Raw genomic sequence first — 15,243 nt, 5'->3', positions numbered from 1 at the left:
TCCACTACGCTCCATTACGTCATGCTACTTGGCCCGAAATTTCCATTGCCAAGGCTGGCGTGACGAAAGCGGCCACGTCAAAGTCACTGTTGCTTACTCGGGAGCATCCCCATTAGATTCTATGGCAGTCGGGCCAGGTAGCATGACGTCATGGATAGGAGTGAACAGGCCTTGTGCTATCTAGGTGGTGTTGGTCAAGCGCGCGATGAGACACGGGATGTGACGTGCGCGCTGCGTAGCATGGATACGTGCACGTTTTGCACTGCCGTTGCATATTATTACACCAGGTAGAACGCCAAATGGCAGATGCACAGGTAGCGGTACAGGGCAGCTAACGAACCTTTGAGAAAGAAAAAAAAAAAGACTATGGAGATTTATAAATCTCTATGCAAGGAAAAACATGTGTACAATACCTGATTAATTCAGGCATGCAGGATAGTTGACTTTCCCCATTCCGCTTCAAAGGGAATGCCATTAAATCATCATCATCATCATTACCATCGTATCGTGCCATTTGACATGCGCGCCGCGTAGTATCGTGAAGCACAAACTTTGCATTGCAGTTCCGTTATATTTCGTCAGGTGTCCCGACATGTAGCAGTTGCATATAGCAGTTGTACGCTGCATGTAGATGAACCTGCTAAACTCAAGCACGTTAGGCGACTATTTGTCACCATCCCGTTTTGAAGGTGATGTCAGGAGACTATCATCATCATCATCATCATCATCATCATCATCATCATCATCATCATCATCACCACCACCACCATCATAATCATCATCATCACCACCATCATCATCATCATCATCGACAACAGCAACTACTGTGACATGTGCGCCACGTAGTCTGGATACCTGTGTTTACTCCTCGGTACACGTTATGGCGCCTCCTCGCAAGGTACGAACCGCTGCTGAAGAAGCGAATCGCAGAGCTACGCGTGCGGCTGCAACCACGCGACATCGGGCTCAGCAGAGAGCAGCACAAGCAGCAGCACAAGCAGCAGCACAAGCCGCAGCTCGGCGTCGACACCGGGCGGGCAGTTTAGATCGTTCTTGTGAAAACAACACGAAGAGACTTCGACGCGTGGACCGTGTAGTGCGTGGTTCTGAAAATGGAGCTCCTATGGAGCTGCTCCTCCAGCTTGCGCTGTGAGGGCTGCGTATGCCGTGCAGGTCTTTTACTTTTTTTTTCTCGTACCATTTGTAATCCATAGCTGCACCTTCGCTCTGTGAAACTTAACAGTGGAAAAATATACTTCAGTAAAGCCTTATCGTGGCATAGTGTGCTGGACCTACGTGTAGCAGATGGTAGCGCAAAATATGCACAGTCACCTAGGAGGAAATTTAATGGAGTAATTAGTGTAGCGCTTTGTGTACGTACCCTCCCATGTGATCGTGCCTTTATTGAGCTATCTTCTCTCACACGTTACACCAGTGAAATTGTGCGATAAAAGTTACGTATGCCGAGGATATGCCAATATAACGCAAGCTCAGTACACAGGCATTTCGCGTACTGTGCCGATCTGTATTCGTCTGGCACCACTGTGAATCGAGCCCGGAACCTCCATTCGCAGTACCAGTGTGTCATGAAAGCAGAGCGACCATGGAAAGCCGATGACGCTGTGTCACCATAACACTGATATTCTAAGGAATGTTAAAATCAGTGAGACATCTTGTGGCTGAGCAATATATAGGGCGATTTGATAACGCCACGTGACCGTTTACTGTTTACTCCTTGTTTATAAAATCAGCATCTGAGGCTGAATCATGTTTTTCCGCATCGCAGTCAAACGCTCGCTTTCAATGGCCATTGAAATATGTAAGCCCCGTCGGCTACCTTACGCGAGTGCACATAAAGGAGCCAATGGGGCAGGCACATTTCAATGAACTTTTCTTTGAATGATCATTGATAGCGTGCATGTGACCACGCTAATGTACAATCACCCTCCAGCGATTCTTTTCAATTTTTGAAAAAACTTATGCTGATGCTTTGCGTACTCTACCACAACTAGTACTCCAGTTCACTCTTCAAGCTTAACCCTCACTTGTTATAGAAGAGTGCGATGAAGCCGCCGCCAATTCCCGCGAGGTGCGGAGCTGTGACGCCCATGCACAGCAGGACGGCCACGGCGATGTCTCCTATGGCGCCGTCGTCGTCTACAATCTCCCTGTAGCGAGACAGAATGCAACAACGAAAAGGATTCTGTACTCAGTTTGCATCGCTAGCATGACTTTTCATATCACAGTTCATGAGAAAATTTTGAGAACCTACATGACAGTTGTACTGTCCGACTGCGCGCACACACACGCAAGCACGTACGCACATACACAAGCACACACGCACGCATACACACAGTGCAACATAACATACGCCACGAACGCAACACACACACCACGTAGCACTAAGACACACATACATAACGTGCGCACGCCACACAGGAACACGTAACACACAGCACACAGGCACCCACCACAGGGCGAACAGGCCAACGCTAGTTCACGAAGAACCGGCTTACTTGGCTACTTGGGCGCATTCCTTGGCGTCAACGACGACGGCCCATTTGACGTACTCGTCTGCAGGCGTAGTCACGGTGGAGAATATCTTTATCACAAAGGAGGCCACCAAGCTTATCGCCAGTGAGGCGAAGACGCAACAGCAGAGGCAGACAGCAGCAGTGGAGCACATGGTCTTCGTGTCGAGTTTGACGTCGTTTATTGAACTGGTGAAAGAATGGTGGCCGTACGGGAGGTTACAGGTGCAAGGCTCCTTGTATACATGTCCATAACAAGGAATAAGCAAGAGGCAGTCAACCATGTGGGCACTCGATGGGAGCCGTAAATAAAAAGTTTTTTTTTTAACCATACACATTTTTTTACAAAAAGACTATTAGCTTAGCGAAGGTGCACTTCATGCAGAGAAATTCCTAGGCGAGGCGGAGATACTTTGCCACTAGTAACGGTAGCTTCAGAAAAGTAATTAACATATACTGATTAATTAACCTTTATATTAGCATTTTCAGGGCTTTTCTTTATATGGCAAACGTGGAGGCAGTTACATTTTAAAGCACTCTAATTCTTTTAAAATAGTGAGAAATTACACCTAATTCGAGATATTCACCTTTGAATTTCAAAACTCAATACAGACAATACAAAAACCGAGCGTCCACAACTCCCACGTACGACAAAAGCGCCCCACGACAAAGAGCTCATCGAAGTTTGTTGGCATGTCGCTGCAAACAGTTATATGGCACTCCGTCGCACATTCTGATGGGGTAAGAACTTGCCATGTCTGTGCATGTCGCGACCGGCCACTACGTTTACTGCCAAAGTTCGTCGCGCTTTTCGTCATGGAACGTTTCCAACGGGCATGATAGCTGGGCAACCCAATAAAAGCTTCGCTATAAAATAAAAATGAGAGATATTTCATTTGTTACGTAATTGTCAAGCAGATGTCGAGGAGGTGTTCAAACCAATGGTTAGTTCCACCAGTGACCCTTGTTTCGTCGGTATTGCGCTACAATGAGAAGAGGGCGGAAGCAAGGGATCAGGCTTAACTCACGTTGTGCCAGGACTGGCCGAACTTTCCGAGTGCGCCGGCTGATGCGGAAGCTGCTGCATTTGCCGTGGAGTTGACGACAGTTGTTGCAGTCCAGGTGACAGTGGTTCCTCGTTGGGCATCGTTGATAGCTGATGTCCTTGCGTGGTAAAGCAGCCCGACGTCCCAGGAAGAGATAACAAGAATGGTTAGTTGACGTTGATTTATCTTCTCAGAAGGCAAAAACCCACTGTTGGTTTTCCTCTAAATGCAGCGTAACGCCGCTATGAGGGACCGGCCAACAATCGAATGAAATTTGAATAGACAGTCACATGTCTTGAAAAAGTGAAAAAAGAAACATTGGGAAAACCAAACAAGAATTAAAATCTCCTGTGAAGATAGCCAGCAGGAATCAAATCAATGGCTGACCAAACCTTACTATGACAACGTCCAATAAAGGAGGGAAATGTTATTCCTTCCTTCTAAAGGAGAGAATGTAGAAATGCAAACATTGAATCCAAGACGGCGAAACAGCCCTCAAAAGCAATTTTTCCGTAAGGGTTTTCTGAAATGATTTATCGTTTTAGCGTCACTACAATATTGCCACAAGGGGACCGTTCAATGCCATTTTTATGAAGATATATGACGTGCTCGACAACGCCTCCAATTTAAGAAAACACACTTTAATTAGCGCACGGCAGAAATTTCTACTACAAGGTAACAGCTGCTGTCGGCACTTCTGTAAACTATAGTACGGTTGTATAGAAGAACCTTCCTTTGTCTTCGAATAATGGTGGCGTAATTGTGGCGGATGCCCACTCTAGCCCACTGCAAAATATTTGAGGGTCATAAATTTAAAATAGGTTGAAAAAAGTTTCAAATAAGCGCAAAAAAACAGCAACAACATGAACCTTGAGAACAGTCAAATGCTAAACAGAACAAAAATGATTGATCTTTAATGAAAATATGAAAAATGACAAACAATGATAGAGGAAAAATTAGAAGAAACAGAAATAATAAGATTAAGCAAACAGCGAGATTATTCACATATTCCATATTCACACTATCAATCAGGTGATAGAGAAATGTGCGGAATATAACCAGCCCTTATATATAGCTTTCATTGATTACGATAAAGCGTTTGATTCAGTCGAAACCTCAGCAGTCATGGAGGCATTACGGAACCAGGGTGTAGACGAGCCGTATGTAAAAATACTGAAAGACATCTATAGCGGCTCTACAGCCACCGTAGTCCTCCATAAAGAAAGCAACAAAGTCCCAATAAAGAAAGGCGTCAGGCAGGGAGATACGATCTCTTCAATGCTATTCACAGCGTGTTTACAGGAGGTATTCAGAGACCTGGATTGGGAAGAATTGGGGATAAGAGTTAATGGAGAATACCTTAGTAACTTGCGATTCGCTGATGATATTGCCTTGCTTAGTAACTCAGGGGACCAATTGCAATGCATGCTCAGAGATCTGGAGAGGCAAAGCGGAAGGGTGGGTCTAAAAATTAATCTGCAGAAAACTAAAGTAATGTTTAACAGCCTCGGAAGAGAACAGCAGCTTACGATAGGCAGCGAGGCACTGGAAGTGGTAAGGGAATACATGTACTTAGGGCAGGTAGTGACCGCGGATCCAGATCATGAGAGTGAAATAATCAGAAGAATAAGAATGGGCTGGGGTGCGTTCGGCAGGCATTCTCAGATCATGAACAGCAGGTTGCCATTATCCCTCAAGAGAAGAGTGTATAACAGCTGTGTCTTACCAGTACTCACGTACGGGGCAGAAACCTGGAGGTTTACGAAAAGAGTTCTACTTAAATTGAGGGCGACGCAACGAGCTATGGAAAGAAGAATGATGGTTGTAACGTTAAGGGATAAGAAAAGAGCAGATTGGGTGAGGGAACAAACACGAGTTAATGACATCTTAGTTAAAATCAAGAAAAAGAAATGGGCATGGATAGGACATATAATGAGGAGGGAAGATAACCGATGGTCATTAAGGGTTACGGACTGGTTTCCAAGGGAAGGGAAGCATAGCAGGGGGCGGCAGAAAGGTAGGTGGGCGGATGAGATTAAGAAGTTTGCAGGGACAACATGGCCACAATTAATACATGACCGGGGTAGTTGGAGAAGTATGGGGGAGGCCTTTGCCCTGCAGTGGGCGTAACCAGGCTGATGATGATGACGACGACGACGACGATGATGATGATGATGATGATGATGATGATGATGATGATGATTAAAGAGAATAATTTTCTGCAGATGTTTGGAACTTACTATGACGGTGCCCAACAATTAACGGAGGCTGCAATATTAAGTCCAAAATATACATCCATGAAAGCACCATACAGACTTATAAGACTTTCTCTAGCCTTTCGCCTTGCACAATAGAATCGGCGGCACAACAGAAACAACGATGTCAACGGCAACAACACAACAGAAAGGTAGATTGCGTTGGGCTCATTGTAGAACAAACAGAAAGGGGAGTTGGTCAGACCACATCTGCACCAATAAAAACTGACCGCTCCCTGCAACATGGCAGCGTAAGCTCACGAATAAGATCTCGAGGTACCACGTCCCTCGGAATTTGGTGCTTCAAGGGTATGACAGATGTCGATGATCGGAAGAAGAGGAATAGTGGCACTCACCCACGAAGCTCTTCGTCTGCTTCTTCGCCTTAGATAGTGGCGCACCTTGATGCATGGACGCAGTTCTTGCGCGTCGTTTCGTTTCGTGAAGTGCTTGGCAGCCTCGGTTTCTGCGGTTGCCCAGTTTGGTGCAGGAATGAAATAGCACCAGCTTTCTTTGTACATATGCCTTGCGGCAATTCGCCGGAAGAAGAAAAGCTTAAAGGCAGGTAGGTAGCAATCACGTGACATTCTGGGTGGAATAGAAGAAGCAGACGTAGCAGTAATTGCCTCGTGTCTCGTGGCACGAGATTAAGAAGAAGCCGACGGTTCGAGCAGACGAGTTCGTCTCCTGCTCGTCTCCGCCATATATAATTGCGACGTCGACGCAATCCGCCGGGCCGTTAGGACGTTCCTCTACTCTCCACGTCGTGACAGGAAAGCCCCGTATCGCGACCAGCCTGCGCGAGCCAAGTTGCCCGTCCTCGTGTCGGGCGCCTGGTAAGCTTCGATCGCAGCCCATGTGTTCAGCGAAACGCCGTTCCGGCTAGCCTCCTTAACTACATTTCTTCATATTTTCTTTATTTCTCAAACTTGTTAGAAAATGGAATAAACCCGCCATGGTTGCTTAGTGGCATTGGCATTGCGCTGCTAAGCACGAGGTCGCGGGATTAAGTCTCGGCTGCGGCGACGGCATTTCGATGGAGGCGAAATGCAAAAACGCCCGTGTAGCGTGCGCTGGCTGCGCGTTAAAGAACCCCAGGTGGTCGACATTAATACGGAGTCCCCCACTACGGCGTGCCTCCTAATCAAATCGTGGTTTTCACACGTAAAAATGCTAGACTTTAATAACCTGCACTAACGCCGAAGTAAGAACATGAACAGAAAAAAAAAAAGCTAAGGCAGCAGTCAAGTGCATTCTTTTAGTTCGCTATTGGAACGACAAATATTCATATTTAACGGCACTGATGAAGTAGTAAAACTGTACGACCTTCCGTGCACAGGCTGTGTCAAATGTCTCGAACTCGCCGCGCACGTAACTCGATCTGTCGTAGGGCCATCTTCTTTAACCCCTTAAATATTTCGACCCTCTGAAGTAATAGAGAAAGAAGTGAAGAGGGATCCTTAACTCGTCTTAGCTTCGGAGGGCCAAGCGAGCCTTGGTATGAGTCCGGCAACTCTGTGCGCATCCAATACGGCTACATTGCGTTCACTATAGCTGGTGTTCGGCCCGCCAAATTTGGAGGGCAGTCTAACAACATTGACCCCAGAGCCTGGCAACAGACTTATCCAGTACCACCGCAGTCAGAACCTTGCCTGTCAAGCGTGCTACAGAAGACCCCGAGCGGGGACCGGCTGACGGATTTTCCCACTCGCAGAGTGGCTTCTGAACGAACATCCATGCTGAGTAACGTCATTCCTGCAACCGTCAAGCGTCCTCGTTCACCCGCACTCCCTCTACAAGGCTGGTGGTTCAAGCTTAACGGAAACATATCATTAAACAATACAGCCTGATATTGCCATACCGAAACTGTTGAAACTTAAGGCCACCAGGGCAGCCCGTCATTAAGCTTTATTTCGCCAGGCATACCAACAGCCATTTCATTACTATATGCTACACTAAATGGTGTACTATATCGGAGCGAAAAATCAATGGCGTGTTTGCCTTATGAATTGTGGGCGGTGTATATTTTGCTTCCTCTTTTATGTATTTTGAATACCCCAAAGGACCGTTGCGGCATTATATAGGGGAAGATGATAGATCATTGACATTCCAATTTGTGTCACAATAGAAGCAGAAATTGACGGTCGTACATAGACATATACTGGCTGGCGATAAAGAGCACTGCTACAAAAATACAAGAGGCCGTACGAACTTCGTCGCATTCAAGACGAAGACAAACCAGTCATACAGAGTGCATGTTAATATAGTTCAGAACGGAATACATCAGCAGGTACCTGCAGCTCTGTTAACTCATTCAGACGACGCATATTACTTAATATAAATCGAAACTATATTGTTCCGTGAAAATGAACTCACTTAGGTAAAAAAAAAGAATACATACAATAGATAATCGCAGTTCTAACAACGGCAAGCATTTTTAAATATAATGTACAAGCATGTAAGAATTGCACCGCATCCGCCGTGGTTGCTCAGTGGCTATGGTGTTGGGCTGCTGAGCACGAGGTCGCGGGATCGGATCCCGGCCACGGCGGCCGCATTTCGATGGGGGTGAAATGCGAAAGCACCCGTGTACTAAGATCTAGGTGCAAGTCAAAAGAACCCCTGATGGTCGAAATTTCCGGAGTCCCCCACTACGGCGTGCCTCATAATCAGAAAGTGGTTTTGGCACGTAAAACCTCATAATTAAAAAAAAAAAAATTGAATTGCACCACAATGAATCTTCGAGTTCACTCGTGGAGAGCAAGGGATCAGCTTTGATCTTGTTTGCGTGTGCTCCACTAGAAACGAAAAGAAGACGTAACTGTATTACGCCTTCCCTCCGCAAACTCGCCTGTGAAAATTGCAAGACAATGGATGTGAAAGATGGATGGCGACACTGCCTTAAAAATATCGTACACTGTAAAATGATTTACAGCTTTAAAAGTGAATAAGGGTGTAAATGTATTTGTAACTGACATACCGTCATTCTTTTTGGGTGTAAGTTATAGACGCATTTGCACCACTATTTATGTTTAAGGGCGTAAATTATTTTACTATTTACGAGGTTACCATGACGTCGTAAATTTTTACGGTGCCCGCTGGGGCATAGTTATTACTTTATCGGAACAGACGGACTAAAATCTATTTTGATACAGTCAGATAGTTCACTTTAGCAAGTGTCAAGACCTTTATTGAGCCACAACGGCCCAAATAACAAAACATTCTTCAAAATACGTGGTGTCACGCTGAGCTAAATAGGCGCCGCAATATCGGCACAGAGACAGAGAAAGTATGCAACTTCGACAATATCGTCTTTTTGACGAAATGCCGCGAAAGTAACGCAACCAGAGTTTTGAAACTGTATTTCATCAATTTCAACTAATTGTTTTGCTTTTAGCGTTCCATTAAAGGCGGCCTCGCCACCGCGCGCTTCCCTTTTTGACTCGTCGTTTCGTTTCTAAGCCTTTCCTATATCTTAACAAGCGCGCGGCAGGATCAGCACTACCGTCTTAAAAGCTTGTTAATCTATAACTTAGCCTAATATTCCTCTCTAGTCTCCTTTCAATAGACCCTTATAAGCGTTGGTATCTGCGTCAAAAAGGGATCAAGCGGGCAGTGTACGAAACTGTGTACAAGGCGTCGTAAAAGTTTACCGGCTCCTTCCTGTTGTTAAACACCGGAGATGGCCGAGAACAGGCTCTACGTCATCATCGTGCTCTTGATGCTGGCCGGTCTCATCGCCGGCATCGTGGCATCGGTCTTTGCGTACATGGTGCTCGACACGTCACTCAGCTGGCCGACGGAGAAGTTCGAGTACAAGGACCTGGCCATCATCAGCGACGCCCAGGGATGCGCCAATGTTGCTCAGTAAGTGCATGCTCGCAGAAGCAGAAGAGAAGCGTGGCGATAACCCTGCATGCGTAATTGTGTGCACTACACGCTATGTCGCGGACGCGCAGCTTCTCTCGCCGTGCACTCCGACGTGGCGAGTATACTGTGACATCAGTGCACCATGCACATGCAGCGCGTACGGCGTTCTTGCTTTATTTTTATTTTTTGCGGCGGAAGTGGTTCGTCACCGGTTTATCACTGTAGTTGGTTCGTCCCTCGGTGCAAGATGCAGCTGCCATGCTATCACGTTTTCTTATCTTCTTTTTATTTTGTTTCGTTTACGCAGCTTCTCGACTTGCTAGTAGCCTCAGATGGCGGCCACAATGACGTCTATGCAAACCACCTAAAGGACACTATCATGATGCACAGGAGCTTTATACTTTACTGCATTGCAGCATGATTTTTTAGTGAATGCGGGCTGATGAAACAAAGAAAATCGATGGCATCCTGTGCAACGATTCGGCGCCATAAAGAAATTTCGGAAATGGCATGGTTTCTCCTCTCTTTTTTATTTTTATTTTTCGAAAGAACTTTAGAGGCGTGGAAGGAGGCAATGGAGTTGGTTAGGGGTTTTATTGTAATTAGAGGCGCCCGCTCAGCGTGTTGATGGTTTCTCTTTCGCTGCCTGTTCACGCCTCGAGAGTCCACATTAAAGTACATCGGGCTTCCTTTTTCCAGCCGAATATTCACAAAAGACGGCACTATTGTCGACGCTGCCATTGCCGCGCTGCTGTGCATGGGCGTCACCGCTCCGCATCTGTCGGGAGTCGGCGGTGGATTCATGGCCGTCTTGTACAACAAGTGAGCGCGCTTCGGAAGTGCTACGGCGACGCATTGGTTTTTGATGGCCAGGCCTTTGCGAAAAATGCTTTTGTTGTAAAGGCAGCGCATACATGGAGGGATACTACAGTACGAGTAGTGCGAGTACTATCCACGAGCGCTTGTGTCCATCATGGTAATGGCCAACCGCAACTGTTCCCGCAGTCAACTTTCTGTGGCAATAAAGGAAAAGCTGCGGAAACTGAGCTTCTGCACATGTGTTATTGCGCAAGGTTGTCCGGCATAGCTTGGCACTGGTTTTGGTTTCTTGGCCGAGATACAGGGAATCAGCTTAGCTTCTACGTGCGATGGTTTCACATTTGACCTAACGCGAAAGAAGAAATCGCAGAGAAACAATATAGACTTAAAATTCAACGGTGCATTTTGACATTTTTCCGCTCGCAAAGAAGGAAGAATTGATTCTTCACTTCCCTTACCTAAACTTTGCGTGGATGCAGTTGTATTCAGGAACGCTTCAGAGCTACTTGCGCGCTGTTTGTTTCCGTTTTCTTCGCTGCTAAAGAAAGTTGTCCGCAAGTTAAGCCCACCGATATCTCCTCGGGTCACACGGCGTCCCTGTCTCATCTGCTTTTGATGCGTTTCAATCTCTTGCGCCGACACCTTGCCATCGTAAAGCCGCGCGCGATATGAAAGTTAGAGCGCGAGCGTTAACCGTTCCAGTAAATGTTCCGTTGGAGAGCGTTTTCGGCGCAGCGGAGACGAAACTGTACGAGACATGTCAACTCAACACTGCTTCCTGAGATATCGCAGTTGTTGGTCATACATCTTCGCGCTATTTGTATTTCCTCAGGGGGTGCAAAAGCAACCACTTCGCTGTTTGCCTTTCGATGGCTTCGCATGGGATACACGCAAGTTCACTCGTCGAACACCAAAGACACTGTACAGTTTTTTTAACAAAAATTAGTTAAAACAGACCTTGCAGGTGCGATCGCTCTACTATAGTACGTGGATTTATTCACGTACTGAAGTAGAAAAGCCGTAGCGGTTGTGAAACGGTAGGGCGTCGGCTTCGTATGCGGGGGCACTGGGTTCGAATTCCGGTGCCATCCCCTGAAACCCAGCGACTTTTTTTTTTCTAATGTATGGAGATGTACGACGACCTGGCACTCGGTTGTTTATATCGGTTCTCATCTCGAAAGGGGGCCCTATAAATATTTGTGCGAGTCCCAGGGTGCACATTGTCCCTACCACAGCTTTGGTGAAGCAGGCAAGCATCCGCCGTTGCTGTGGGAGGCAGACGGGTTCTGCCGCCAGGTATACCTACCGGTAAAACATGTGCAAGTGCGCTCCCAGCCTGGTGCTTGGCAACGGGAGTTCCAGACGCTCGGAAAGACAACCTGTTATTGGGAAGTTGGTGATAGGACCGCCAGACACCTTTTTCTTTTTTCATTTTACTTACTCTTTCGCAGCAGTCCTGTGGGCACCGCCATGTCTGATCACGTAGTGAAGCCTCCATTGCTTGCCCGAGCTGCGTTTGTTGCTTTCGTGTTTACAATGGATGTACACGACGCCTCGTTGCGGCTCAGCAAACCTATGTTTCGGCGGATATTGTGGACAGTGACAGGGTAGACGGCACGAAGATTTAGCCACAGCTTCAGAGGACATGTATTTATCTTCGAGGAAAGATGTGCATCGCGAAGGGCCGGCAACACAGGCACTTCTTGCATAGCAGCGGTGCGTGAACTTGGCCACACAGATTTTCCTCATTTTTTTATTATGCCAGTAACTATTTTTTGCGACCAACTACTCCACACAACTTACTTCTACGACCCCACAATTTGCAGCATGAATGGCGCAAAGTGTGGTATCGAACACCCAGTCGCATTTCCGACAGCTGATCGCACAGATCCGGGAAAGATATGCCGGGAAAGATTAAACGCGTGTTCAAAGACGCAGCACAAGCCGAGTACGACGCGTTATACCACGTTAAGGGGCCCACATAAGCTGAAGGAGAGATTCTGCCATGACACTTCTGCAACAGAGAGCTCCATTACGGGAGCTTATTGAGGTGTCTGGCGGTGTTGCAGAAGTTGATCAACCACCTGAAACATTGCTTTAAGGCGAAGCTGGTGCCATGAGGGAAGCAAACTGCAAGGATGCGTTGAAGCCCGCCACAGAGGCTGAAGGCAGGTCTGAGAAGACCGATGACTGCACTGCTGACGACAAGATAAGCAGTGATAGGGAGAGATATGGGACATCTTAAAAAGGAGCCGGACGCTCCCATGCATGCCGGCCAACTTCCCAACAAGTGGTTGTCTTTCCAAGCGTCTGGAACTCAAGTAGCTGCCGAGCACCAGGCCGGGAACGCGCTTGTACCTATTTTACCGTAGGTACCCTGCAGCAGCACTCGCCTGCCTCCCACAGCAGCCGCGAATGCTAGACTATTTCACCAGTTTTGGTGTGGAGTCAAGGGGCGCCCAGAATCCCTTGCAAATCTCTGTAGGACCTCAGTTCGAGTGGAGTACCCTTACAAACAATCGAGCGCCAGGTCGTTGTACATCTCTGCCCATTAGAATAAAAATAAAAGACGCTGGGTTTCAGGCGGCACCAGGATACGAACCCAGTACCTCCCGCATACGAGGCGGACGCTCTAGCCTTCCACCATCGCTTCAGTTTAATAAAAAGCGATGGTAGCTGACGCCGCCCAGTTGTTGGGCACCCGCCTCGGCTGCAAGAGGTCGTGGGCTCGATTACCACTGCCGCCGGGCACCTATATACTGGTTAAAATGGGCACAAGACTGCCCCGACCTGGCGCTCGAATTTCTTCAGGGGCGATACACTTGGGAAATCAGCCTGCGTCCGAAGTTCCCGCCATAAGCACGACTGCTACGTACTACGTCTTACGTGCTTTTTTCCACGTGTTCGAAGAATCCCTATGTCGCACTTGTGCGTAACAGAAGATCGCAAAGCGCGTCACTGACGTCTCCTCATGTACCAGATATCACTGCAAGTCACTAGTTCGGAGCAGTTTCTCACTGTGATGGCTGAACGAGAATCACTTGAAAGCAACGCCTCGTGGGGTTGGGTGCAACTTGCTTTTACTAATATTCCTGCTCCGTATGATTAGTATTACTGCATGAACACTGAACTAGTCTAGGAAAGACTATTGGCATAGGCAATAAACGAGCGGTGAAAGGTAACACGTAGGTTGCTCGGTCATCAACCTTTAGCTCTAGCTATAAGTTGCTGTAAAATAACTTACACCGTGACTTACTTGCAGGACGGCCGGCAAAGTCATTGCCGTGGACGCCCTCGGTGTCGTACCTGCCGGCATGCAGATTAACGAATTCCAGAAAAACTGGACGCTCACACGATTAGGTACGCATCGCTTCGACGTCTTAGCGTAACTTAATAATGCTAAATGTTATATATTGCTACCATCACATAAAAATTACCTTTCCCTTATTCGTTCAAGCTGGCTGAAAATCTAAGAAACAGATTATTCGTAAGAAGCCGGGTCCCTCGTGTGCAACTCATTTCTTTGAAACGATGGCGCTATGTGTACTCGCAAAAATAATTACTTCGCGGTGCCCGAGACGCGCCGGCATCGCAAGAGCGTGGCCTGTTGCGGCCTCCGAAAGACGTGCACAGACGCTGCCACTCTCAGAGTCTATGTGCAGCCAGAACTCTGGTGCGGCGTAAAACCAACACCACCTTGAACTATTTCTTCGCAAAACGCCGTACCAAGCTCAAACAACGCGCAATAGCTCAGTTGCTTAGCGCGTCCGGCACATTGCCATGTGGCATTTGCTTAATCTCCAGTGGTGAGCGACGTTTCGTGTCCCTTTGCAATGGGGTGAGGCTGAAGCAGATGATAAGCAGGTCGTCGAAGACGCCGCGATGATGACGGCATAACGGAAGGGACGGAAGGACAGACGGAAAAGCAAACCGGGTTTCGATCTTGTAGCTGTCGTCGTAGTAAAGCTTGACGGAAACATGCAACCTCCCGCGAGAACCTTTTCTCTACCGTTTTTTATCCCTAGATAGAATTCCCGTACTGCCCACACTTAAAGAAGAGATTTTGAATAAGAACTCGCGCTGGCACTGCTGGCTGGCTTCAAGCAGGGCTTTTTCTATCGAAGGATTTCATTTTATTGCGATAGCAATTATACGGAGGCGTGAGGCGCATTCGCCGCAAAACTGCAAAGCCGTTTGCCCAAGGCCGATCACAACACAGATCTGGATGAAATTGCTGCAGGTTTAAAAGCGGCCATCATTCCCGGTGCAGTGGCGGGCTACAAGCTACTTCACGATCGATTCGGCAAACTGTCTTGGGCCGACCTGTTCACAGATGCAGTCGCCTTGGCCGACAAGGGCTTTGTCGTCGGGCCCCGATTTGCTGAAGCCCTGAAGAGGAACAAAAAGGCTCTGTCTTACGACCCGAATGGGCGGTACGTGCACTCTATACTGTGACGAAACTAGAAGCTTGGTTGGTGTTGAAACACGTGCATGAACATGACGGACGCGCCAAACGAGGTGGTCAAGACGGAGAAGGGACGCTGTCCCACTCGAAACTGTGAGGTATACGAAGGCTTGACACGGTGGCCTTTAATCCTAAAAGGACAGTGCAACATTTCTTAAACACGGTAATGAAACGTTCGTGATCAGCAGACAATCTTGCCTCGAACATGCATGTCAAATATAAATGTGCTGCATGCACTGGAGCTCACAAGCTCTTAT

At 47.4% G+C, this 15,243-nt stretch overlaps 1 protein-coding gene across 1 annotated transcript; it reads left to right on the top strand.

Moving 5' to 3' along the window:
• The first annotated feature begins 9,514 nt into the window (after window positions 1-9,514).
• Window positions 9,515-14,976, top strand: LOC126520756 (glutathione hydrolase 1 proenzyme-like). The gene is made up of 4 exons (XM_072286700.1): window positions 9,515-9,699; window positions 10,402-10,524; window positions 13,784-13,881; window positions 14,762-14,976. Exons 1-4 carry the CDS (start codon window positions 9,515-9,517, stop codon window positions 14,974-14,976), a joined length of 621 nt encoding a protein of 206 aa, XP_072142801.1.
• The last annotated feature ends 267 nt before the right edge of the window (window positions 14,977-15,243 follow it).

The sequence above is a fragment of the Dermacentor andersoni genome, chromosome 3 (assembly GCF_023375885.2).
Source record: "Dermacentor andersoni chromosome 3, qqDerAnde1_hic_scaffold, whole genome shotgun sequence".
Classification (NCBI taxonomy): Eukaryota; Metazoa; Arthropoda; class Arachnida; order Ixodida; family Ixodidae; genus Dermacentor; species Dermacentor andersoni.
This window is presented reverse-complemented; position numbering and strand designations above follow the sequence as displayed.

Excerpts from the sequence above, each read along its gene's own strand:
- LOC126520756 (XM_072286700.1), top strand. The coding sequence starts at position 9,515 with ATGGCCGAGAACAGGCTCTACGTCATCATCGTGCTCTTGATGCTGGCC. Across the intron at positions 9,700-10,401 it reads GGATGCGCCAATGTTGCTCA|CCGAATATTCACAAAAGACG; the intron begins GTAAGTGCATGC and ends TCCTTTTTCCAG. Across the intron at positions 13,882-14,761 it reads CTGGACGCTCACACGATTAG|GTTTAAAAGCGGCCATCATT; the intron begins GTACGCATCGCT and ends AAATTGCTGCAG.